The sequence below is a fragment of the Erpetoichthys calabaricus genome, chromosome 1, assembly GCF_900747795.2.
Source record: "Erpetoichthys calabaricus chromosome 1, fErpCal1.3, whole genome shotgun sequence".
In the NCBI taxonomy this organism is placed as follows: domain Eukaryota; kingdom Metazoa; phylum Chordata; class Cladistia; order Polypteriformes; family Polypteridae; genus Erpetoichthys; species Erpetoichthys calabaricus.
The window spans coordinates 8027897-8054574 of record NC_041394.2 but is presented as its reverse complement, the minus strand read 5'-3'; the positions used below and the strand labels follow the sequence as shown (position 1 = coordinate 8054574).

Below are 26678 nucleotides of genomic sequence, written 5' to 3'. Positions count from 1 at the left end.
ATTCGTAGACAGTCCAGTGTCACTCAAGCAGGTAGGCCGGTACCTGACGATGGGGCTGATTTTTGGGTTGCTCTCTTGAGGGATCCTGCCCCGTTGTCTGACCCGGAGGCCAATTGAAAGGATGGCCATCTGGGGAGCAATGATATTCCCCTTCAGAGACACTCTGGATGGGTTTTGGTACCTGAAACATCAGGACAATGGGTGAGTACCCGATATGGGTAGAGCACGCCCACCCCATAATAGTGGCGAGCCCCAGTATTCAATCCTGATGAAGGTAGTACAGAGGTTGTCGTCACGGGTTCCGTGGTAGCTGTCAGATACTGACGGACCAAGGACTGGCCCGGAAGTGCTTCCCAGAGGAAAAAGATTAAATTCTGGAAGTACTTCCAGGTCCAGATTTAAAAGAGAGCCCTTCTCCTGGCCCAGGGAGTTGGAGTCAGGAGGAGGCTGACTAGGCTTTGTGACAGTGCGGGTCCGGCTCCTAGCTCCCTCTTCCCTTTAGAAAGCCTCTTGAACCTAACACCGTCATTACATCACTGGGATGAGCTATGCAATGAGGACAAATCACATTCAGCAAGGGAATGGTGTAAAAGGTGCTCAGTGCTTTTACTAGAAATACTCAAACCAAAACAGCGTCCAAAGTGCAGGGCTTCAAACGTCAAATCCATAAATAAATAATCTTTAAAAATGAAGCGACAAGTGGAGGTTTAAAAATCCAATACAGTGCATCCGGAAAGTATTCACAGCGCATCACTTTCTCCACATTTTGTTATGTTACAGCCTTATTCCAAAATTGATTAAATTCATTTTTTTCCTCAGAATTCTACACACAACACCCCATAATGACAACGTGAAAAAAGTTTACTTGAGGTTTTTTCAAATTTATTAAAAATAATAAAACTGAGAAATCCCATGTCCATAAGTATTCACAGCCTTTGCTCAATACTTTGTCGATGCACCTTTGGCAGCAATTCCAGCCTCAAGTCTTTTTGAATATGATGCCACAAGCTTGGCACACCTATCCTTGGCCAGTTTCACCCATTCCTCTTTGCAGCACCTCTCAAGCTCCATCAGGTTGGATGGGAAGCGTCGGTGCACAGCCATTTTAAGATCTCTCCAGAGATGTTCAATCAGATTCAAGTCTGGGCTCTGGCTGGGCCACTCAAGGACATTCACAGAGTTGTCCTGAAGCCACTCCTTTGATATCTTGGCTGTGTGCTTAGGGTCGTTGTCCTGCTGAAAGTCATCTTTCCCTTTATCCTGACTAGTCTCCCAGTCCCTGCTGCTGAAAAACATCCCCACAGCATGATGCTGCCACCACCATGCTTCACTGTAGGGATGGTATTGGTCTGGTGATGAGCGGTGCCTGGTTTCCTCCAAACATGACGTCTGGCATTCACACCAAAAAGTTCAATCTTTGTCTCATCAGACCAGAGAATTTTCTTTCTCATGGTCTGAGAGTCCTTCAGGTGCCTTTTGGGAAACTCCAGACAGGCTGCCATGTGCCTTTTACTAAGGAGTGGCTTCCGTCTGGCCACTCTACCATACAGGCCTGATTGGTGGATTGCTGCACAGATGGTTGTCCTTCTGGAAGGTTCTCCTCTCTCCACAAAGGACCTCTGGAGCTCTGACAGAGTGACCATCGGGTTCTTGGTCACCTCCCTGACTAAGGCCCTTCTCCCCCGATCGCTCAGTTTAGATGGCCGGCCAGCTCTAGGAAGAGTCCTGGTGGTTTCAAACTTCTTCCACTTATGGATGATGGAGGCCACTGTGCTCATTGGGACTTTCAAAGCAGCAGAAATGTTTCTGTAACCTTCCCCAGATTTGTGCCTCGAGACAATCCTGTCCCGGAGGTCTACAGACAATTCCTTTGACTTCATGCTTGGTTTGTGCTCTGACATGAACTGTCAACTGTGGGACCTTCTATAGACAGGTGTGTGCCTTTCCAAATCAGGTCCAGTCAAATGACTTTACCATAGGTGGACTCCAATTAAGCTGCAGAAACATCTCAAGGATGATCAGGGGAAACAGGATGGTTCATGGCAAAGGCTGTGAATACTTATGTACGTGTGATTTCTCAATGTTTTTATTTTTAATAAATTTGCAAAAATCTCAAGTAAACTTTTTTCACGTTGTCATTATGGGATGTTGTGTGTAGAATTCTGAGGAAAAAAATGAATTTAATCCATTTTGGAATAAGGCTCTAACATAACAAAATGTGGAAAAAGTGATGCGCTGTGAATACTTTCCCAATGCACTGTAAATATTCCCATTCTCCTTTTTAACTGGCGGCTCCCCTGCTTCTCCCATACGGGCCTTGCAACAGTGGAGTCGCTCTCTCAGCAGGTGTAGCAGACCTTGAACTTGTCCGGCAGCCTTCAGTCCCCTGGCTACGTACAGCTCCCTTGTCTGACCGAGCCTCGGGTCCCCAGTGACCAGGACGCTCACACTGGGGGTCTCCCTCCCAAGCATCCTCGACTCCCGCTACCTTCCGCTGCCTTAAGCGGCGAGTCGTCCACACTTCTGGTCACTCCATCTCCTCTAAACTGCTCTGCTGGAGTGACCGCTTTTTACTGCCCCCGAGGGTTGGTCAAACACTTTTTCCAGGAGCTCTCCTCCCAGCTGCCAGCCTTCACACTCACAAACCGGCCCTTCCTGCTTGCTCACTTATGGCCTCCTGCCTTCTTCTCTCCATAACCTTCTCCTTTTTTTTCTCTTTCGATCTCTCCCCATCTCCTGTGCCGGCCCATGGGCGCAGCATCTTAATCGGGCACTACGGGAAGCCAATGAAGCAACTGAGAACGACTTCACCTTCACATGCAGGTGTGTCTCACCCCAACAACAACAACATTTATTTCTTGTAAGAGGTAGCCCGGCCACAGACAGACACAACAACGCAGTGTCCACAACACACACGTTTATTCCCAACAATATTTACAATTATTTACAGTTCACACTCCTTGGTTCTTCTGACCACCTCCAATCCTGCCACGCAAGCTCCGTCCTTCTTCCACCTGACTGCAGCTCCCTGATTGGAGTGAGGTGGCCCCTTTTATCCCGTCCCGGATGTGCTCCAAGTGCCTGGCGATGAACTTCCGGCAGCACTTCCCAGTGTGGTGGAAGTGCTGGTCTTGCACCCGGAAGCACTGCGGGCATAAACCATCCCTGGTCTGTCAGCACTTCCTGGTGTCCCAAAAATGCTGTCCCCCAGAGAAAAGAAGTGCCACTCTGCCGGTTCCTCCTTCCTCCAGGCGTCTCGGCAGGACAGGGTTCCTGGCCGTCTATCACATTCTATAGCACATTTTCATACAAATGATGTAGCTCAAAGTGCTTTACAGGATGAATATATATATATATATATATATATATATATATATATATTTATATTGTGGCACCCGGACGGGGCTCACGCCCGGCCGGGATGCCCAGGAGGACAGGAGGAGGGCTCAGTCCTCCTCCAGAACGCGAGGGGGCGTCCGTCCTAGTTGTATTGGGCCTCTATCCTGTAGGGGCCCGTGGCCACCGCCAGGGGGTGCCCTGATGCCTTGGGGACCCTGGACCCCAGCGCTTCTGCCACACCCGGAAGTGCTGGGGGGAAGAGAAGAAGGGACGACCGGAGTGCTTCTGGGTACACAGCCGACACTTCCACCACACTGGGGAGTGCCGGTGAAAGATTGCCGGGGAGCACCTGGAGCACATCTGGGTGTGTATAAAAGGGGCCGCCTCCCTCCAGTCATTGACAAGAGTCGGGAGGAAGGAAGATGATGTCGGGAGGACGGCAAGGAGGCGGCCTGAAGAGAGAAAAGGCATTGTTGTGTGGCCAGGACTTTGGGGTGTGTGGGCACATGGACTTTGTAAATAGTGAGGTAAATAAATGTGTGTTGGGTGACATGAACGTGTCTGCCTGTCTGTGTCCGAGCCAGCTTCCACTATATATATATATATATATATATATATATATATATATATATATATATATATATATATATATAGGGCGGCACGGTGGCGCAGTGGGTAGCTCTGCTGCCTCACAGTTGGGAGATCTGGGGACCTGGGTTCGCTTCCCGGGTCCTCCCTGCGTGGAGTTTGCATGTTCTCCCCATGTCTGCGTGGGTTTCTTCCGGGCACTCCGGTTTCCTCCCACAGTCCAAAGACATGCAGGTTAGGTGGATTGGCGATTCTAAATTGGCCCTAGTGTGTGCTTGGTGTGTGGGTGTGTTTGTGTGTGTCCTGCGGTGGGTTGGCACCCTGCCCAGGATTGTTTCCTGCCTTGTGCCCTGTGTTGGCTGGGATTGGCTCCAGCAGACCCCTGTGACCCTGTGTTCGGATTCAGCGGGTTGGAAAATGGATGGATGGATATATATATATATATATATATATATATATATGGGCGGCACGGTGGCACAGTGGGTAGCGCTGCTGCCTCGCAGATGGGAGACCTGGGGACCCGGGTTCGCTTCCCGGGTCCTCCCTGCGTGGAGTTTGCATGTTCTCCCCGTGTCTGCGTGGGTTTCCTCCGGGCGCTCCGGTTTCCTCCCACAGTCCAAAGACATGCAGGTTAGGTGGATTGGCATTTCTAAATTGGCCCTAGTGTGTGGGTGTGTTTGTGTGTGTCCTGCGGTGGGTTGGCACCCTGCCCGGGATTGGTTCCTGCCCTGTGTTGGCTGGGATTGGCTCCAACAGACCCCCGTGACCCTGTGTTCGGATTCAGCAGGTTGGAAAATGGATGGATGGATATATATATATATATATATATATATATATATATATATATATATATATATATATATATATATATATATATATATACAGTACTGTGCAAAAGTTTTAGGCAGGTGTGAAAAAAATGCTGTAAACAAAGAATGCTTTCAGAAATATAAATAATGATTGTTTATTGTTATCGATTTACAAAATGCAAAGTGAGCGAACAAAAGAAAAATCTAAATCAAATCAATATTTGGTGTTCCTACCTTTTGCCTTCAAACCAGCAAATATTCTTATAGGTCCACTTGCACAAAGTCAGGATTTTGAAGGATTCTAGTCAGGTGTTTGATCAACCAGTTCTACCAAACAGGTGCTAATGATCATCAATGTCACACGTAGGTTGGAACACAGTCATTAACTGAAACAGAAACAGCTTCAAACTGGGTGAGGAACAGCCAAACTCTGCTACCAAGGTGAGATTGTGGAAGACAGTTTCATGTCATGGCAAGATTGAGCACAGCAACAAGACACAAGGTAGTTCTACTGCATCAGCAAGGTCTCTCCCAGACAAAGATTTCAAAGCAGACTGGGGTTTCAAGATGTGCTGTTCAAGCTCTTTTGAAGAAGCACAAAGAAATGGGCAACGCTGAGGATCGTAGACGCAGTGGTCAGCCAAGGAAACTTAGTGCAGCAGATGAAAGACACATCAAGCTTATTACCCTTCGAAATCGGAAGATGTCCAGCAGTGCCATCAGCTCAGAACTGGCAGAAACCAGTGGGACCCAGGTACACCCATCTACTGTCCGGAGAAGTCTGGCCAGAAGTGGTCTTCATGGAAGAGTTGCAGCCAAAAAGCCATACCTCCGACGTGGAAACAAGGCCAAGCGACTCAAGTATGCACGAAAACATAGGAACTGGGGTGCAGAAAAATGGCAGCAGGTGCTCTGGACTGATGAGTCAAAATTTGAAATATTTGGCTGTAGCAGAAGGCAGTTTGTTCATCGGGGGGCTGGAGAGCGGTACAATAATGAATGTCTGGAGGCAACAGTGAAGCATGGTGGAGGTTCCTTGAACATTTGGGTTTGCATTTCTACAAATGGAGTTGGAGATTTGGTCAGGATTAATGGTGTTCTCAATGCTAAGAAATACAGGCAGATACTTATCCATCATGCAATACCATCAGGGAGGCGTATGTTTGGCCCCAAATTTATTCTGCAGCAGGACAACGACCCCAAACATTTAGCCAAAGTCATTAAGAACTATCTTCAGCGTAAAGAAGAACAAGAAGTCCTGGGAAGTGATGGTATGGCCTCCACAGAGCCCTGATCTCAACATCATCGAGTGTGTCTGGGATTATATGAAGAGACAGAAGGATGTGAGGAAGCCTACATCCACAGAAGATCTGGGGTTAGTTCTCTAAGATGTTTGGAACAACCTACCAGCCGAGTTCCTTCAAAAACTGTGTGCAAGTGTACCTAGAAGAATTGATGCTGTTTTGAAGGCAAAGGGTGGTCACACCAAATATTGATTTGATTTAGATTTCTCTTTTGTTCATTCACGGCATTTTGTTGATTGATGAAAATAAATGATTAACACTTCCATTTTTGAAAGCATTCTTTGTTTACACCTTTTTTCACACCTGCCTAAAACTTTTGCACCGTACTGTATATTTATAAAAATAACATTAGGTAATACTAATTAACCCTTAAACCACCAGAACCGGCTCTACTTGGTTCCCAATGCAATTTGCCAGTACGCTGTAGCCCAGTATATTCAGCAAAGTACATTCGTTGAATGCCACAACCGGCAATAGTCGCTTCCCAGTGCAATTTCCCAACACGCTGGAGCTGATCAGTCCATGTCGTACATTCGTTGAGCAGCCAGCTCATGCCCACTGGCGCCACCTAGTGACTCAGCATCACTGTCCCTGGGATTCAGCCGCTGCACTAGACTGGCCTGCAAGTGTCAGCGTTGGCCCCTGTGTGTTTGTGTGCAGCCAGTTCAGAGGCAGTTGGCTCAGTGATTTACTGAATTTCATCGATGGCATCAGTTGCACTTTGTACACATAATAATAGATTGTTGCAGTAGTTTTTTTTTTACAGTTGGCAGTGTTTCAGTAATTGTGATGATCTGTGCATGAAAACAATATGTGTTCCATTAAAATTTGACATTTTCTTGCTGAATTGTGATGTTTCATTAAAAAGTGCAGCAAAAAAGTATTTGGCATCCAGGGGTGCATCATCCTCCAAGTATGTGGAAGTTTAAGGGTTAACATAGAATAAAAGTCAGGTCCGATGGCCAGGGAGGACAGGAAAAAAAAAAAAAGCCTCCAGACTGCTGGAGAAAAAAAAAACAAAATCTGAAGGGGCTCCAATGCCACGAGACCACCCAGCCCCCTCTAGGCATTCTACCTAACATCAATGATCTCAATCGGTACTCAGGGTTTTCAGGGTTCACATGGAAGAACTTGATGATGACGGTCATGTGGACTTCTAGCCTTTAATCCATCAATGTAGTGACTGCACCGTGCTTTGATCGAGTCATGAGGGTGGAGATCAGCATCACAAAAAAAACGGAAAAAGAACAGCAGAGAAAGTAGGGGTTAGTATGGAAAATGATCATTCAATGCATATACAGAATATCAGGGTTACACTAAAATGAGCTACGAGAAAACCATGTTACAATAATGAGTTTTCAGCAGTGTTTTAAAGTGCTCCACTTTATTAGACTTGTGAATTTCTATCGGTGAGCTATTCCAGATTTTAGGTGCATAACAGCAGAAGGCCGCCTCACCACTTCTTTTAAGTTTAGCTCTTGGAATTCTAAGCAGACCCTCATTTGATGATCTAAGGTTACGATTTGGAGTGTAAGGTGAGAGACATTCTGAAATATAGGACTGAGTGAGATTACTTTAGGCTTTGTAAACCATAAGCAGTATTTTAAAGTCAATTCTAAATGGCATAGGTAACCAGTGTAGTGACATCAGGACTGGGGTGATGTGCTCGGATTTTCTTTTCCTAGTTAAGATTCTTGCAACTGCATTCTGCACTCGTTGCAGTCTATTGATGTCTTTTTTGGGTGGTCCTGAGAGGAGTGCGTTACAGTAATCTAGTCAACTAAAAACAAAAGCGTGAACTCATTTCTCAGCATCTTGCAATGTTATAAGAGGTCTATATTTCTTAAGTGAAAAAATTCTGTCCTAGTAATCTGATTAATATGTGATTTAAAATTCAGGTGTGAGTCAATAGTCAATAGTTACCCCTAAATTCTTTACCTCTGTCTTGACTTTTAAGCCTAATGGATCAAGTTTGTTTCTAATATCCTCATTATATCCATTTTTGCCAATCACTTAAATTTCTGTTTTCTCCTTATTTAGTTTGAGAAAATCACTACTCATCCATTCAGAAACACAAGTAAGACATTGGGGTCAGTGAATCAAGAGAGTCTGGGTCATCAGGCGCTATTGATAAATACAGTTGTGTGTCGTCAGCATAGCTGTGGTAGTTCATGTTATGCCCCGACATTGAAAAGAGCAGTGGACCCAGGAGAGATCCATGTATTTGTTTTTAAATCCTTTAATGGTTGTGCTCCATTTTATCTGTCGGAACTGCTGCACCCATATCTACCGTCTCACTCTCTCAGATCAGCAGACCAGAGGTTTTTACTTGTTCCTAAGACACGATGTAAACTTAGAGTTCCAAAACTCTGGAATGATTTGCCATTGCACATTAGGCAGGCTCCTTCACTTGTTGTCTTTAAATCTTATTTAAAAACACACTTTTACTCCCTGTCCTTTGACCCAGTGTGAGATGTTGACTATGTGTACTTTTTATTATGAATTTCTTCAGCTCTTATGTGTTTCTGTTTCTTTTACCCTTTTGGTTATTGTGTGTCTTATATGTTGGGCACTTGTGCTAATCGCTGGAGACTTTAACCATGTGATGCTGGACAAAACATTACCTGCTTTCTCCCAGTATGTGGATGGTAACACCTGGGGAAATAAGACTATTGACCTACTGTATGCAAACGTTAAGAATGCATACAGTGTCCCCCCGCTGCCTGCGCTTGGGAAAGCAGATCATAACCTGGTTCTGCTTCAGCCTCACTACAAACCAAGAGTGATGGTCCTACCTACAACCACACGCTCATTCAGGAAGTGGTCCCCTGAGGCAGAGCAGGGTCTGAGAGACTAGAACTACAGACTGGGATATCCTGCAGGGGTCACATACTGAGAACATTGAGGAGGTTGTTGACTACACTACTGACTACATCAACTTCTGTATGGACATTGTAGTTCCAGTAAGAACAGTACGTTGCTATGCTAACAAGCCATGGATTACAAGTGACATCAAGGGCCTTTTGAAACAGAAGAAAGGGGCTTTTAAAGGCAGTGATCAGCAAGAGCTCAAGCGCGTGCAGAAGGAACTCCAAGTCCAGCTCAGGGCAAAGGATCAGTACAGGAGAAAGCTGGAGCAGAAGTTGCAGAATAACAGCATGAAGGAAGGATGGGATGGGATGAAGATCATCACTGGCTGCAGCTCGAAACGGGGTGCCACCATCGAGAGAGACGTGAAGAGAGCAAGCCAGATGAACAACTTTTTTAACAGGTTTGACCACCCTAACCCACTCTCACCTCAGAGTACTGCACCCTCCACCCATCCTTCTGCTGATACCAGCATAGGAGAGAGTTTCCCCCGACCCATAATTACAGCAGCGCAAGTGAGCAAAGAGCTGAAGAGATTTCATGCCAGCAAAGCAGTGGGTCCAGATGGAGTATCGCCACGACTGCTGAAAGCCTTTGCGTTAGAGCTGGGGAGTCCTCTACAGCGCATCTTCAACCTGAGCCTGGAACAGGGGAGAGTCCCGAGGCTTTGGAAAACATCTTGTATCACCCCAGTCCCAAAGGTATCACGTCCTAGTGAGCTGAATGACTTCCGGCCTGTCGCTCTGACGTCACATGTGATGAAGACCATGGTGCGGCTGCTTCTTCACCACCTGATGCCACAGGTTCAACACGTCCTCGACCCTCTGCAGTTTGCATATCAGGAGAAGGTGGGAGCAGAGGATGCCATCATCTATATGTTGCACCGATCCCTCTCTCACTTGGCCAGAGGCAGTGGTGCTGTAAGAATTATGTTTCTGGACTTCTCTAGCGCCTTCAACACCATCCAACCTCTGCTCTTTAGAGACAAGCTGACAGAGATGGGAGTAGATTCATACCTGGTGGTATGAAAACAGACCTCAGTATGCATCTCAGGAACTACAGGTCTGACATCGTGGTCAGCAGCACAGGATCGCTGCAGGGGACTGCACTTTCTCCGGTCCTGTTCAGCCTATATACATCGGACTTCCAATACAACTCGGAGTCCTGCCACGTGCAAAAGTTCGCTGACGACACTGCTATCGTGGGCTGCATCAGGAGTGGGCAGGAGGATAACTATAGGAACCTAATCAAGTACTTTGTTAAATGGTGTGACTCAAACCACCTACACCTGAACACCAGCAAAACCAAGGAACTGGTGGTGGATTTTAGGAGACCCAGGCTCTTCATGGACCCCATGATCATCAGTGGTGACTGTGTGCAGAGGGTGCAGACCTATAAGTACCTGGGAGTGCAGCTGGATGATAAATTGGACTGGACTGCCAATACTGGTGCTCTGTGCAAGAGAGGACAGAGCCGACTGTACTTCCTTAGAAGGCTGACGTCCTTCAACATCTGCAATAAGATGCTACAGGTGTTCTATCAGACGGTTGTGGCGAGTGCCCTCTTCTACGCGGTGGTGTGCTGGGGAGGCAGCATAAAGAAGAAGGACGCCTCACGCCTGGACAACTGGTGAGGAAGGCAGGCTCTATTGTAGGCACGGAGCTGGACAGTTTGACATCCGTGGCAGAGCGACGGGCGCTGAGCAGACTCCTGTCAATCATGGAGAATCCACTGTATCTACTGAACAGGATCATCTCCAGACAGAGGAGCAGCTTCAGCGACAGACTGCTGTCACCGTCCTGCTCCACTGACAGACTGAGGAGATCGTTCCTCCGCCACACTATGTGACTCTTCAATTCCACCTGGGGGGTAAACGTTAACATTATACAAAGTTATTGTCTGTTATACCTGCATTATTATCACTCTTTAATTTAATATTGTTCTTTATCAGTATGCTGCTGCTGGAGTATGTGAATTTCCCCTTGGGATTAATAAAGTATCTATCTATCTATCTATCTATCTATCTATCTATCTATCTATCTATCTATCTATCTATCTATCTATCTATCTATCTATCTATCTATCTATCTATCTATCTATCTATCTATCTATCTATCTATCTATCTATCTATCTATCTATCTATCTATCTATCTATCTATCTTATTGTACAGCATTTTGGTCAGCCTTGATGTTGTTTAAGTGCTTTATAAATAAATAAATAAATACATTTATTCTATAATTTCTACAAATTTCTTTGCTTGATTTCATGCTATGTTACTTTCTTAAAATAAAATTATTAAATAAAAAAATATATATATCCTGATCAGAGAAACACACTATCACTCATCACAGTCTTTGCTGTTTTAGACTTAAGTGCCGCACCTTTCTCTGTCTTAGTCTCCAGTAACATATATCATAACAATATGCATATGCAGTAACAAATTTAAAATATGATTGTTCCATTTTACGCTTACAGTATGTAAAGGATTTTAAATTTTGATTTTATACTTGTAAAAAACTTCCATCAAAAAAGGATGATGCAAGTTTACACTGCAGATGTGTTGACCTATACAGTACATAAACCAGTGCCCTAATATTAAAGAATTTACAAAGGGTAACATGCATGCTCTTACTAGATTTACTATAATGCATATTCGCCTTTATTTGATATTTCTTCTTGTTTTTAAGTTTCAGGTCACAGCCGGACCATGGAGAGGCTTATATTTTACCTTCTGATGCTTAGCACCTCAATAAAGGCACAGGTGTGTCCTAAACGGTGCATGTGCCAGACCCTTTCACCCTCCTTTGCCATCCTGTGTGCCAAGACAGGTCTGTTGTTTGTACCAACAGTTATTGACCGAAGAACTGTAGAACTCCGGTTAACAGACAATTTCATTACTGTGGTGCGGAGGAAGGATTTTGCCAACATGACCAGCCTCTTACACCTAACTCTGTCCAGGAACACAATAAGCCAGATAATGCCTTATACCTTTGCTGACTTAAAGGGGCTGCGGGCCCTCCACTTGGACAGTAATCGACTGACAGTTGTTGGGGATGACCACTTCCGAGGTCTGACGAATCTGAGACACCTGATTCTCAGCAACAACCAGCTGCATGAAATCTCTCCCAATTCTTTTGACGACTTTCTAGGCACTTTAGAAGATTTGGATCTTTCCTACAATAACTTAGTCAACATCCCTTGGGACACGATTGGACGCCTGACAAATGTCAATACGTTAAATATGGATCACAACTTAATCGATTTTGTTCCCGAAGGGATTTTCTCAAATCTCCACAAGCTTGCACGATTGGATATGACCTCAAACAAACTAAAAAAAATTCCTCCGGACCCCCTTTTTCTGAGAATTCCTGTCTATGCCAAATCCAAGGGATCACCCTTAACCTCTCTGGTTCTCAGCTTTGGTGGGAATCCTTTACACTGCAATTGTGAGCTGCTGTGGCTCCGAAGACTGACTAGGGAGGATGACTTGGAAACCTGTGCCTCTCCCCCCGATCTAACGGCGAAATACTTCTGGACTATCCCGGAAGAGGAGTTCATTTGTGATCCTCCTGTTATCACAAGGAAATCCCCCAAGACATTTGTAATGGAAGGCCAGTCAATCAGTCTCAAGTGTAAAGCTAATGGAGATCCCGATCCATCCATCCACTGGGTTTCTCCAGAGGGGAAACTGATATCCAATACCTCCAGGACTGTTTCCTTTGACAATGGGAGTTTAGAAATTAACATTGCTACCGTAAAGGATACTGGAGTTTTTACTTGCATTGCATCTAATGCTGCCGGGGAATCAACGGCTCCTGTAGAGCTTGTAGTGAATCCTCTACCCCATCTTGCCAACAGCACGAGTCGGGTTCGGGAGCCAGAACCTGGACCTTCGGATATTCTCACTTCAGCTAAATCTACTTCTCCATCTACCAATGATACTAAATCTACACCGGACAGGAAGGTGATTTTGGTTGAACTCACAACAAACTCGGCTCTGGTTAAGTGGCCGGTCCAGAGGCATATTCCAGGGATTCGAATGTACCAGGTTCAGTACAACAGCTCAACAGACGACACCCTTGTGTACAGGTAAGGAACTCTAAATTATGGCTTGGTTCTATTAATTGCTGCAAAATTGGATGGAAACGCCTGTTTTTAAAGATTGTGGAGTGATTGGCAGAGGTCGATTATCACAATTTTGGAGAGAAAATGCTTACGAGTTGTCAAAGATGCAAGCAAAATGTCGATACAAAAGATGCTAGATGAAAGTAATTGTTCTAATCGCAACAGGAAAACAAAGTCATGAAACAAAAATATCAGCATCAAAAGCATTTCCTTCGTAATTAATGTATTGCAAAACCAATGTTTCACAATGTCTTTCCTTTTTATTTTAAAGTTCAAACATAGCTTAATGTGCCCAGCCTGAGCTTAATGTGCAAATGACACCACGGGGTAGTGCTGTGTGCGCATTTCTTGCATCTCAAAATAATGGCAGCACCCATAAAACAGAAATTCACAAAATAGCAACATGATGACATCACTTGAAACGAAAATTCGAACATATAAACAAGTACTGAATAGGAATCAATAGTGTAGCACTCCCTGGGTTTGTAACCTAAAGATAAGCTTCACCCCAGGCAGCCTGACCCAAAACTCAAACAGCAGGCTTCCTGGCTTGTACAGGCCCAGAATGGGGCTGAGGATTAGATAGATAGATAGATAGATAGATAGATAGATAGATAGATAGATAGATAGATAGATAGATAGATAGATAGATAGATAGATAGATAGATAGATAGATAGATAGATAGATAGATAGAAAATGGCCCTCACAGAATCTTTATATAATTAAAGATTTATTCTTCACAAAGTAGTATTCCAAGTACACAGACACTCTTTTGAGCCAAACAAGGCAATCCAAAGCAAACAAAGTTTCAAAACAGAATCCAAAGAGAGCTGTTGAAAAACAAAGCACAGGTTAAAAAATCCAGAAGCATAAGGCACAGCTAAAAGAACACAAGAACTCGACAAACTCAGGGAGCGCATTCACAATTGTGGGAGACCCTCGGGATTTATAGGGTGACAGGGAAGCTCCTGGCAGTGATTGGCAGATAGATAGATAGATAGATAGATAGATAGATAGATAGATAGATAGATAGATAGATAGATAGATAGATAGATAGATAGATAGATAGATAGATAGATAGATAGATAGATAGATAGATAGATAGATAGATAGATAGATAGATACTTTATTATTCCCAAGGGGATTAAACAGTTTAGTAATATTCATAAATATTCCAGAACTAATGAAATGGTCGTCAGGGGAGGGGGGAAAAAAAGTAAACCGTCCGGAAGAACAAGACCCACAAAGATAAAACATGGATTTGATAACAAAAATAATAAAAAATCTCAAAATTGCAAGTCTAAAATCCAACATGCAAATCAAAAAGACCAATCTCCAAAATTCATAAACCAGAAAATCCAGTTCTATACTTACTAAAACATTTTACCAACTTCAACAAACGACTAACTTTCCAGCCTGAAATATACAGGCAGAGGGCGGTCCCTCAGCAGTAATGTAATGGTGGCCCCGCCTCTTGGGGTTCCACCCACTGAAAGCTATAGCGATGGACGATTGGCTAATTTTTTTTGTTTTTGAACAACTCTTAGTGAGTCATACGAATGGATTCCTCGGCTCAAACACATCAATTCAGTGGAGGTTAACAGGAGTGCAGCAGCACACAGGTGATGTCGTTAGCCACCCACATAATAATCTTCTCCTTCTTCTTTCAGCTGCTCCCATTAGGGGTCGCCACAGCGGATCATCTTTTTCCATCTCTTTCTGTCCTCTACATCTTGATCTGTCACACCCATCACCTGCATGTCTTCTCTCACCACATCTATAAACCTTCACTTAGGGCAGCGTTATTCAACCTTTAAGTATTTGTGACCCGAGTTTTCATAATGGTTTTAATTGCGCCCCCCCTAACGTTTTTTTGAAACCCTAATAAAATGTATTCCTATATTTTTTGCTGCTGATACACCGCTTAAAATTAAAATTGAAAAGTTTAAAATTTCCCTACGAATAGCAAAATTACGCCACATATGGCAACATTCACGCCCCCTTTTTTGTTACGCGCCCCACAGATTGAGAACTGCTGACTTAGGCCTTTCTCTTTTCCTTTTGCCTTGCAGCTCTATCCTTAGCACCCTTCTCCCGATATACCCCTCATCTCTCCCCTGCACATGTCCAAACCAATGCAATCTCGCCTCTCTGACTTTGTCTCTCAACTGTCCCACTTGAGCTGAGCCTCTAATGTCCTCATTTCTAATCCTGTCCATCCTTGTCAAATGCAAATCTTAGCATCTTTAACTCTGCCACCTCCAGCTCTGTCTCCTGTGCCACCGTCTCCAGCCCATATAACACAACTGGTCTCACTACCGTCCTGTAGACCTTCCCTTTCACTCTTGCTGATACCTGTCTGTCACAAATCACTCCTGACACTCTTCTCCACCCACTCCATCCTGCCTGCACTCTCTAAATAACAATACTTCTTACATTTATATAGTGCTTTTCCACTCAGGGAGGACCCAGGAAGTGAACCCACAATCTCCTTACTGCAAAGCAGCACATGATTCATGATTCTCGTTAACTTCAATTGTGATTCTTCTTTCAAGTTTGAACTGAAACGTTACTGGTAGACAAGAACTCTCTCACTGATGAGTCGCTTATTCATCATAGAAGTGCGATACAATAACATTTGTGTTTGAATTTATGCATTATTTCCATCCATCCATCTATTTTCTAACCCGCTGAATCCGAACACAGGGTCACGGGGGTCTGCTGGAGCCAATCCCAGCCAACACAGGGCACAAGGCAGGAAACAATCCTGGGCAGGATGCCAACCCATTTGTTTTGTAAAATTTATTTGAAAACGATATATAAACATAATATTAAAATAATATGCTCATTTCCCATTTTGTACATTTAACAAATTAGTCACACAAAATCGAACCTTACCAAATACTTCTTTTTAAAATTTGTAGCGATTACTTACTTTCAACTTTACTTTTAACGGCTCATTGACGGCACCGGACTACCGTCATCCACTGATTCTTTTGAGTTTAAAATGAATCGTTACTCGAGGACGAGTCATGTGACTCTTGTTCGTGGGCTTCGCGAACTGAATTACTACGCAAGACAGAGGCACGTGATTTTCATTTGATTCATGAACTGAATCATTACCCGAGGAGGAGGTTAATAATTCTTGTTCACTTGTGATTCTCTAAGGTGCTTTGTTGTTGTTCTTTGTGCTTCGAAACAAGTAAATCATACAAAACAGAACCGTATAAAAATATGATTCTAAATTTTAACAGTTACCTGCTTTCAGCTTTAGCACATACCGTGGATAAATTCTACCATGGATTAGTCGGGGCTTGATTTTACTGTATAATTTCTGGTATTTTACAATGTCGGTTTTAATAAATTGAATTGCTCCAAGGAATTATGATATGCTAACACTCACCTGCTGCAGTGGGTTGGCACCCTGCCCGGGATTGGTTCCTGCCTTGTGCCCTGTGTTGGCTGGGATTGGCTCCAGCAGACCCCCGTGACCCTGTGTTTGGATTCAGCAGGTTGGAAAATGGATGAATGGATAACACTCACCTGAGAGAGTAACCATGGAGCACACAACCTTTATTTTCTATGTATTTTGCCAACGTGACCACACGGTAATACCCAAACTATTCCAAAGAGACGTTTGCACTGATTTGTGTTTTTTGTATCTCACACCCTCATACACCTTTATCATAAGAACATCCTTTATCTATGATGGAGCGTTCGATCAGAAGAAAATATGAAGCTTGTTTTAAATTAAAAGTCGTTGAAGTGGCAAAAGAAATCGGTTACTGTGCTGCTGCAACAAAATTCGATGTGCCTGAGAAACTGATGTGAGAGTGAAGGAGGCAAGAAAATGTAAAAAAAAAAAAAATGAAGTGTCGCATTTTTGAACGGGCGTATAAGACGGGGTCTAATTTTATGATCAATTTTTCGGGTTTCAAGACCTGACTTATATGCAGCACTTTTTACAGCTCTTTGAATGCACTGGGTATGTGTCATTCAATCATTACCCAAGAACGAGGCATATGATTCTCATTCATTTGATCCTTAAACTAAATCACTATTTCAGAATGAGGCACACAATTCTCATTTATTTGATTTGTAAACGGAATCTTTACCCGAGAAGTAGGCACACAATTCTCAGTCACTGAAGAGTCTCTATATATTTGAACTATTTCAAACAAATTAGGCACACAAAACAAAGCCATATAAAAATATTACTTTATTTCTTTTTAAAAATAACTGGCTTTCAACTTTAGTTTAACTCACAATTTTTATGACTCATTGACTGCAGCCGCCATGTGTCATTCACTGATTCTTTCAAGTTTGAACTTAATCGTGACCTGTGAATGAATCAAACAATTGTCATTTATTTAATTCATGAACTGAATCACTACCTGAAAACGAGGGACACAATTCTTGTTCATTTAATTGACGAACTGAATCGCTATCAGAGAACGAGGTACACCAATCTTGTTCATTTGATCTGTGAACAGAATCATTTCCGGTGATTGAGCAGCACGGCTCTCGTTCATTTGATTTGTGGGGCTGAATCGTTACCAAGGAATGAGTCACATGGTTCTCATTCATTTGATTCTTATGACTGAATCATTACATTCGTAAACGGCACATACGATATTTTTTTAAACCTCTTCAATTAAAGCGGAAAGTCTACACTTCAGTCACATAATCCATCCATCTATCCATTATCCAACCCGCTATATCCTAACTCCAGGGTCACGGGGGTCTGCTGGAGCCAATCCCAGCCAACACAGGGCACAAGGCAGGAAACAAACCCCGGGCAGGGTGCCAGCCCACCGCTGCAGTCACACAATGATTACTTTATTTCAAACCCATTGTGGTGGCATACAGAGAAAAAAATTATGAAAATTCTGTCACTTTCCAAATACTTATGCACCTGACTGTGCATACATTTTAAAGAATAAGAAAACATGAAGGTATTAACAAAAATTCCATCAGAACCATAAAAATATAAAAACTAGTCAGTCAGTCATTATCCAATCCTCTATATCCTAACACAGGGATCTGCTGGAGCCATTCCGAGTCAACACAGGGCGCAAGGCAGGAACAAATCCTGGGCAGGGCGCCAGTCCACCACAGGGCACACACCCACACACACCAAGCACACACCAGGACCAATTTAGAATCGCCAGTGCACCTCATCTGCATGTCTTTGGACTGTGGGAGGAAACCGGAGCACCCGGAGGGAACCCCACGCAGACACAATAACAACAACAACATTTATTTATATAGCACATTTTCATACAAAAAGTAGCTCAAAGTGCTTTACATAATGAAGAAAAGAAAAATAAAAGACAAAATAAGAAATTAAAATAAGACAACATTAGTTAACATAGAAAAAGATTAAGGTCCGATGGCCAGGGGGGGACAGAAAAAACAAAAAAAAAACTCCAGATGGCTGGAGAAACAAATAAGGGTTCCAGGCCACGAGACCACCCAGTCCCCTCTGGGCATTCTACCTATCCATCCATCCTCTTCCGCTTATCCGAGGTCGGGTCGCAGGGGCAGCAGCTTGAGCAGAGATGCCCAGACTTCCCTCTCCCCGGCCACTTCTTCCACCTCTTCCAGGAGAATCCTGATGTGTTCCCAGGCCAGCCGGGAGACATAGTCCCTCCAGCATGTCCTGGGTCTTCCCCGGGGCCTCCTCCTGGTTGGACGTGCCCGGAACACCTCACCAGGGAGGCGTCCAGGAGGCATCCTGATCAGATGCCCGAGCCACCTCATCTGACTCCTCTCGATGCGGAGGAGCGCCTCCCGGATGACTGAGCTTCTCACCCTATCTTTAAGAGGGAACCCTGCAGAGGAAACTCATTTCAGCCGCTTGTATTCGCAATCTCGTTCTTTCGGTCACTACCCATAGCTCATGACCATAGGTGAGTGTAGGAGCATAGATCGACTGGTAAATTGAGCATTCTACCTAACATAAATGAACCGTCCTCTTTGTATTTAGGGTTCTCATGGAAGGACTTGATGATGGTGGTCGTGCAGACTTCTGGCTTTTAATCCATCAACATTGGAACATCACGGTGCTTTGAGTAGATGGTGCCACCACCAAAAGGACACTGGAAAAAGAAACAGAAGAGAGAGTAGGGGTTAGTACAGTTAGACATGGGGAGAACATGCAAACTCCACACAGGCAGGACTCGGGAAGCGAACCCAGGTCTCCTAACTGCAAGGCAGCAGCCATACCACTGCGCCACCGTGCCGCCCCAATATGAAAACTGGCAATGAAAATGAAAAGAACAAGGCCTTACCTGCAACATAAGAAACAGTATATTGAAGGACCAGCAATTGGTTGTCAGTACATTAACAGAGTGTTTCTGAAAATAATACAGCGCATGGCATTGTTATTCTAGAGTATGCATAGACATTTCCATAGGCAGGCAAACTATCTGGCACCAAGTGTCACATGAGGACACCAAGAATGGTGAAGGGTTAGTAACAGTTTTAAAATATCACTGGTCTACAAAAAAATATTTTTTGTTTGCTTCTGGGATCTTCAGTGCATCTCTTTATTAAGTTTTTCACACCGACTTCATATATTATTAAGTTAGCACGTCAGGGTTTTGAAATACACATCATTGACGTTTTGACACTTTTGAATATCAATATAATATGTCAACACGATATCTGGAGTTTGGACTCCGTCCCACCAACATTGTTTTGATGTGTTTATTCTGAAAGCAAACCAGAAGACGATACCAGAGACACGTTAAAGCATATTTATGTCAATTTACCTCAATATAAAAGTGAGGTCAGCGTGCCCAAGAATGTTGGAGGCACTCGCTTTTGCGCTTGTACTGCACATCCATCTCTCTTTGCAAGAACCATCATGCTTGTGACAAACATTAGAAAAAGTCAGATTATTTATTAGAGAAACAGAAACAATATTCACTCACGGGCAGTTATACGTTGTGTTGTCACAATGTGTCTCCAAGAAATATTGTTTTTAATGAAGCTTTAAAGTAAAAGTGCAAATAATGAAATTGAAACAATTCCAAAGAAAAAAAAAATTAAATTGTATATCCGATTAACCAAACACAGGGGTTGGCGAGCGAAGCCCCCTAGTAATCTAGAAAAAGATCAGGGTGCAATATATCAGAGGTTTAGGACTCTGAAGCCACCACATAGCTCCTGGTTGGTCTTGGATCAGAGGACATCGCTTCCACGTCCTACACTTACAGCCACAGCGTCTGACTCTAACACTCGGGGTCAATAGTGAACCTTTGACCTTCACAACTTTCTTCGTCTTTGCCACACTTTCATCTTCCATTTCTTCCCTGACTGTAGACTCCAAATGTGATGACATCTCTTTTTTTGTGTCCAGGACGCCACCTCCTCTTCAGTCGTTAATCCGCCCTATTGGCTGGTGCAGCTCTTCGGCGCCTCAATCGCTTCTACTCCGTCCTTCATTTGCATAAAGCACACTCTCAGCACAGTGCAGAGCTTGTAAGTTAGCATAATATTAATGCATTTTAACAAATAAAAAAAACACATTTCAATAAAATCAGTCAAAGCATTTTTGATGTTTTTGCGATATTTAGCTTTTCTATTTTGGTGTGGAGAATTTAACTCTAAATATTGATATATTGAATTATCTGATCTTAGCAGATGCCTACTGACCACGATGTACAATCCTACAAAATTGTAACTTTTAAAGTAAATCAGAAATGGAGTTTTTGTTGATTGGGTGAGTGAATTAGTCATTCAACTTTGCATTGCATATAGAAGTATATAAATATTACCTGTGCTGCACATCTAAGAGAAGTTGAAATCAAAATGGTCAATGTAGATCTCAGTGCTTGCAGCACACCATATATTGGAATGTATTTTGTAATGTCTGTAGTAGTAAAATGCATTGCATTTGTCATTCCAACAGATGGCTCATCACAAAAATAATAATAAACTGCATTACTGCAAATGTTTGTGATGTACCATCTGCTGGAATGACAGATGCAATGCATATGTCTCTGTTATATGCCATTTAGCATGGGATTCATAAGAGAAGTATTAGTATCTGTGCTGTGCCACCTGCTGGAATGACAAATACAATGCATATGTCTTTGTTATATGCCGTTTGGTATGAGATTCAAAAAATCAATATTAAGGTTTTTTAATGCAGCAGTTGCTGGAAGATCAAATACAATGCATATGTCTTTGTTATATGCCATTTGGTATGGGATTCGTAAAAGCAATATTAAGGTTTTTTAATGCAGCAGTTGCTGGAAGATCAAATACAATGCATATGTCTTTGTTATATGCCATTTGGTATGGGATTTGTAAAAGGAATTTTAAGGTTTTTTAATGCACCATCAGCTGGAATTACAAATGCAATGCATATGTCTCTATTATATGCCATTTGACATGGGATTTGTAAAAGCAGTTTTAATGTTTGTGATATACCATCTTTTGGAATGACAAATGCAATGCATTTTATTACTATAAATGTTTGTGAGGCACCATCTGTTGGAATAATATATGCATTGTGTATGTCTCAGTTATACACCTTTTAGTATGGGATTTGTAAACGCAGTGTTAATGTTTGGGATGCACCATCTGTTGGAATAACAAATACAATGCATATGTCCCTCTTATATGCCATTTGATATGGGATTCGTAAAAGCAGTATTAAGGTTTTTTAATGTGCCATCTGCTGGAATTACAAATGCAATGCATATTTCTCTATTATATGCCATTTGATATGGGATTCGCAAAGCAATATTAAGGTTTATTAATGCACCATCTGCTGGAATGACAAAAATCAATGCATATGTCTCTATTATATGACATTTGATAAGGGATTCGTAAAAGCATTTTATTACTCTAAATGTTTGTGAGGCACCAGCTGTTGGAATGACAAATACAATACATATGTCTTTGAGATACACCTTTTGGTACGGGATTTGTAAAAGCAGTGATAATGTTTGGGATGCGCCATCTGTTGGAATAACACATGCAATGCTTTTAATTATTGGAAATGTTTGTGAGGTGTCATCTGTTGGAATGACAGAGATATAGCAACTGGACAAACACACTGACACTTGTCCTTTTATTAAATGTGGATTATGATTGTTACACGGTTTAATTTTAAGGTGACGTTAAATTAAATTTCTTAGGAGCAGTGACTACTGCTCTCATCATATGCTTCTTTGTATGATTATCTATTTGTTTCTGAGTATTTATAAGTTAAATATTTAACTGAAAAAACTGTTAAAACCCACTTTAATGTAGTTATATGAAGAGAAAAATATGTTTGTTAATGCCAACATATTTTTTGTAAGAGAAATTAGAATCATATCGTAAAACTAAATAAATAATTCATAAAGAGGAATCAGTATTTAATGAAACATATGCTTATAGATAAAAACTGACAGAGAGAACGCTTGGAGAAATTAAACAGAAGATTGGAAGACATATTTTACGTAGGTTATTTTCTTGTAAAATGCTGTTTTTAAGTCAGCATGTCTGAACGTTCATTCTTTTTTGTTTATTAATCAGTTAAAACATAAGATTATTTAAAATGATCTATACGTTGAGAGCAAATACAGAGTGTATTGATATTCTCATCGAGAGATAACTAAAAATGAATGTGATCTTTTGAAATGTCAGCATTTACTATGTTAAATGCCACTTTAATTTTCTTCATCCTCTCAAGGATGCTGTCTCGGTGCTTCAGCATTTTTCTAATTGCAGTAGACGGCATTTCTTTTTTGTTCTCTGTGGTTTTGTGAGATTACGGCTGCCATTACGGGGCAGCTGGGAAAGGTTAAATAATACGTTTATTTACAAACAAGGTGCAGATCAGTTTTAGAACAAAGAAATGAGTTAAATAATTATGTGTTAAGCTTTGAACCTCTTTAAGAAAGAATTCTTTGGTATTGTATTGTGTAAAATAAACTTAAACATAAGTTATAATGCAATCCATTAGTATGGGAAAGAAATGACCTTGGTGTAATTATAATTAACAATACACTTGTGGATACCTGACCATCACACCTCTATGAGCTTGTTGGACATCCCATTTCAAACCATGGACTTTACTATGGAGCCGGCCCCCCTAATAATAACCTCCACAGCTCTAAATTTGTAACGTCAGACACTGAGATGTTTGATGAGGAGGCCTGGCTTGCAATCAGAGCTCAGATTCTTCCCAAAAGGTTCACACTTGAGTTCCTCCATGTCTATATGGACTTGATTTTGTGATTCTGGAACAGAAAACGGGCCTTCCACAAAGATGGACGCACATAGTTGTCTAAAATGTCTTATAACGTAATAATAATAATAATAATAATAATAATAATAATAATAATAATAATAATGCATTTTATTTATATAGCACCTTTCCCATCTCTGTAACATTAACATTATCTTTCACTGGAACTGGACCACAAAAAAAAAATACTTCAGACCGCTATACCTTATAAAGAGAGACAAACACAGGAAATAATTTTGGGGGGGTGTGAAAGATCAGACTCGAAACACTTAAAACGGTTTGAGGCAGCAACCCTTATATTATCCCTGGCTGCAATGGGTTGATTTGTTTGACAGAAGTGTCTTGTTGGAGTCCAGACATGAACTAATTGAGGTTTGGGAAGATGGCAATTTTAAGTGGGAAAACCAGAAGTGATGCATGGTGACCAGAATTGACCTTCTTCTGATGTCATCATAGGGGTCGGAACCAGAAATGACGTCGTCTTAGGCACCGGAAGTGACGTTTTCAGTGATGGGTCAGACAGGTTTTCCCGCGGCTGCTCTGCTAAGACAACAGAAGAAGGTTTAGCGCAATCCGACACCCCCTAGCCTGGCATGGAATTACCTTCACTTGGTCCATACAACGTCCTCCTACTCACACGTGTGTGACAGAGGATACAAGTCAAGTCAAGTCAATCTGGGGAGCATGCACTGGTACAGTGCGTTGCTGCACCCAATACACGACGGCAGAGGATACCACCTCCGCATATTGCAGTTTCGTGGGAGAAAAAAAAAAAGGCTGTGTTATACTCAGACGAGTCATCTGTCGAGACTCAGTCACCTACAAAGACTGCCTGCAGAGCAGAGGTGGTGGGTTTTTATAATAGAGGGACAGGAAGAGGCGGGGCATCTGGAGAAAAGGAGGATGTGAGGTTGTCAGGGGCGGGGTCTGAACCCGGAAGAAGGAAGGAAGGAAGTTAGTTCGTATTGCTCCTGAATGAATGGGAGAAAATGCATTACACACTTGGTCACCCTGATACCTGCACTTCAGTATTAGATAGATAGATAGATAGATAGATAGATAGATAGATAGATAGATAGATAGATAGATAGATAGATAGATAGATAGATAGATAGATAGATAGATAGATAGATAGATAGATAGATAGATAGATAGATATGAAAGGCACTATATAATAGATAGATAGATAGATAGATAGATAGATAGATAGATAGATAGATAGATAGATAGATAGATAGATAGATAGATAGATAGATAGATAGATAGATAGATAGATAGATAGATATGAAAGGCACTATATAATAGATAGATAGATAGATAGATAGATAGATAGATAGATAGATAGATAGATAGATAGATAGATAGATAGATAGATAGATATGAAAGGCACTATATAATAGATGGATAGATAGATAGATAGATAGATAGATAGATAGATAGATAGATAGATAGATAGATAGATAGATAGATAGATAGATAGATAGATAGATAGATAGATAGATAGATAGATAGATATTTTTTTAATTTTAAAAATAAACTTTATTTAGCACAATAACAAAAACATGAACACAGCAGTAAAATGCAGTTAATAAACATGTTGCATTACTCCACTACTATTGCCCCGTACACGCCTTCTACTCCACACCTAATATTACAGAATTTCCATAATACATAAGTAATTCATCATTTGTTCATTACACCACTACTCCCTGTATATGCCTCCTAATCCACACATAAATATAAATCATTGTCCCTAATAAGTACACATTTCATAATCAGTTTACTCCCCCTATACTTGTCTCCTACCCCGTACATCACACTCCATTATACACACAGCACCGTATTCCTCAGGACGTCTCCTGTTCTATGCTTACAACCATCCAGTATGTAAATATTGTGAAGGACATTTGGAGAAGTCACCACCCAGTCACCAACTTGTCCCTCTCAACAGAACATAAAACACCCCTAAGCCCCCATAAATCACAGAAGGTCTGCATGTCTCCAATGAGGTGGTGGTATGTGAATTCCAGCTTCAATCGGCACTTCACCAGCACTTTAAACATCAGGAGCACATCGGTGGTCTTTGAGGTTTTCTCTTTGTTCCTCCTGGTTTTGAGGATTGAGAGTTTTGCTTGGCCCAGAAGATAATTGCCCAGCACACACTTGTTTCTCTGTCTCAGAGTATACTTAACACCAAAAATAAAGCAAACAGGTGACAATGACAGTCCTAGTCTATCAAAGAGAGTCTTGAGAAATGTAAAAAATGGTTCGAGCCTTTTGCAGTTAAAAAAAAGGTGAAAGACAGTTTCTCGCTGTTGACAAAACGGACAACAGTCTGATCTTTCCGGTGAAATAATCGATAAGAAGGAGTTGGTGGCAAGAGCCCCATGAAGAATCCTCCATTGTAGGTCGCCAATTCTTTTTTGCAGTGGGTGTTTGTAAAAAGTTCTCCACGCTGGAATTTCATTCACTCCAACATGCAGTTCTTGTCTCCACCGTGTGTCTGGCAAGTCTCTAAGAAATCTGTAGAAAGTCACCTTAACACACACCTGGTAGAGCTCAATTTTTCCCATCGTGTCATACTGCTTGTCTATTAAGTTGCCAAATCTCAGAATGGAGCCCGGCCGGTCGGTGCAGTCTGTGACGTTGGGCTTGACTTGAATGACGAGCTCCTTCACATCTGAGTTGAAGATCGTATTGTCTGAAGAGACGCTCTGGCACAGTGACCCTGCGCCTAAGGTGACTAAGGCCTCCTTAAACTGGCACAGAAAGTGGTGTATGAGCCGTTCAGACCTCACGCCCAGGATCGATGTGAGGTGTGCTGCAGTGTGCCATGTGCCAGTGTGGTTATTAACAAGATGGCCAATCTTCGTAATTCCACTTTTAATAAGGACTGAGGTGAAATGATATGAGCAGAGCAGAGGAGATTTCAGCACATTATTCCAAATCAGAGGTTCCTCCAAAAAACAATGAAGATTACCGAAAACAAAACAAGATCTCTTAAACTTACTATGCCAAGTAATCAACATGGACTGATAAAATTTTGGCAGAAATGATAAAGTTAGTTTAGAAACATCTAAGAGGAGTAGCTGTTTGTCAAATTTGAACTCGTTCACTTTGTGTAAAAGTACAAACGCCAAGTCTCTCCAAGGCAGGCCTTCTGGACCCTAGAACAGCCTCTGCAGCGTCTGGAGCCTGAAGGCCTCGATTTTACTCCGGACGTCAATCAGGCCCTGCCCTCCTTCTGCCACTGGTAGGTGCAGCACACCTCTCTGGACCCAGTGCAGACTGTCCCAAAAAAAGTCAAGGATGATCGTCTGTACAGATTTGATCAGAGCTACTGGTGGATCAGCACACCTGAGCTTGTGCCAAAACATGGAGGCAATCAAG

At 42.3% G+C, this 26678-nt stretch overlaps 1 protein-coding gene and 1 long non-coding RNA gene across 5 annotated transcripts in view; one reads left to right on the top strand and one right to left on the bottom strand.

Annotated features, from left to right (window-relative positions):
- The window catches only part of LOC127529768 (uncharacterized), a 240181-nt gene extending 224378 nt beyond the window's left edge, over positions 1–15803 (bottom strand). The window contains exon 1 of the long non-coding RNA XR_007936373.1: positions 15368–15803. This is a non-coding gene — a long non-coding RNA (uncharacterized LOC127529768). The remainder of the gene's footprint in view (positions 1–15367) is intronic.
- Positions 1–26678, top strand: part of LOC114647026 (leucine-rich repeat and fibronectin type III domain-containing protein 1-like protein) — a 636531-nt gene that overhangs the window by 327562 nt on the left and 282291 nt on the right. For all 4 annotated transcript variants that reach the window (XR_003715451.2, XR_007936295.1, XM_051934018.1 and 1 more), the window contains exon 3: positions 11598–12999. Coding sequence is in view for 2 of the 4 variants with exons in the window: in XM_051934018.1 (XP_051789978.1) it covers positions 11598–12999 (1402 nt within the window). In the remaining 2 variants the exon portion in view is untranslated. The remainder of the gene's footprint in view (positions 1–11597; positions 13000–26678) is intronic.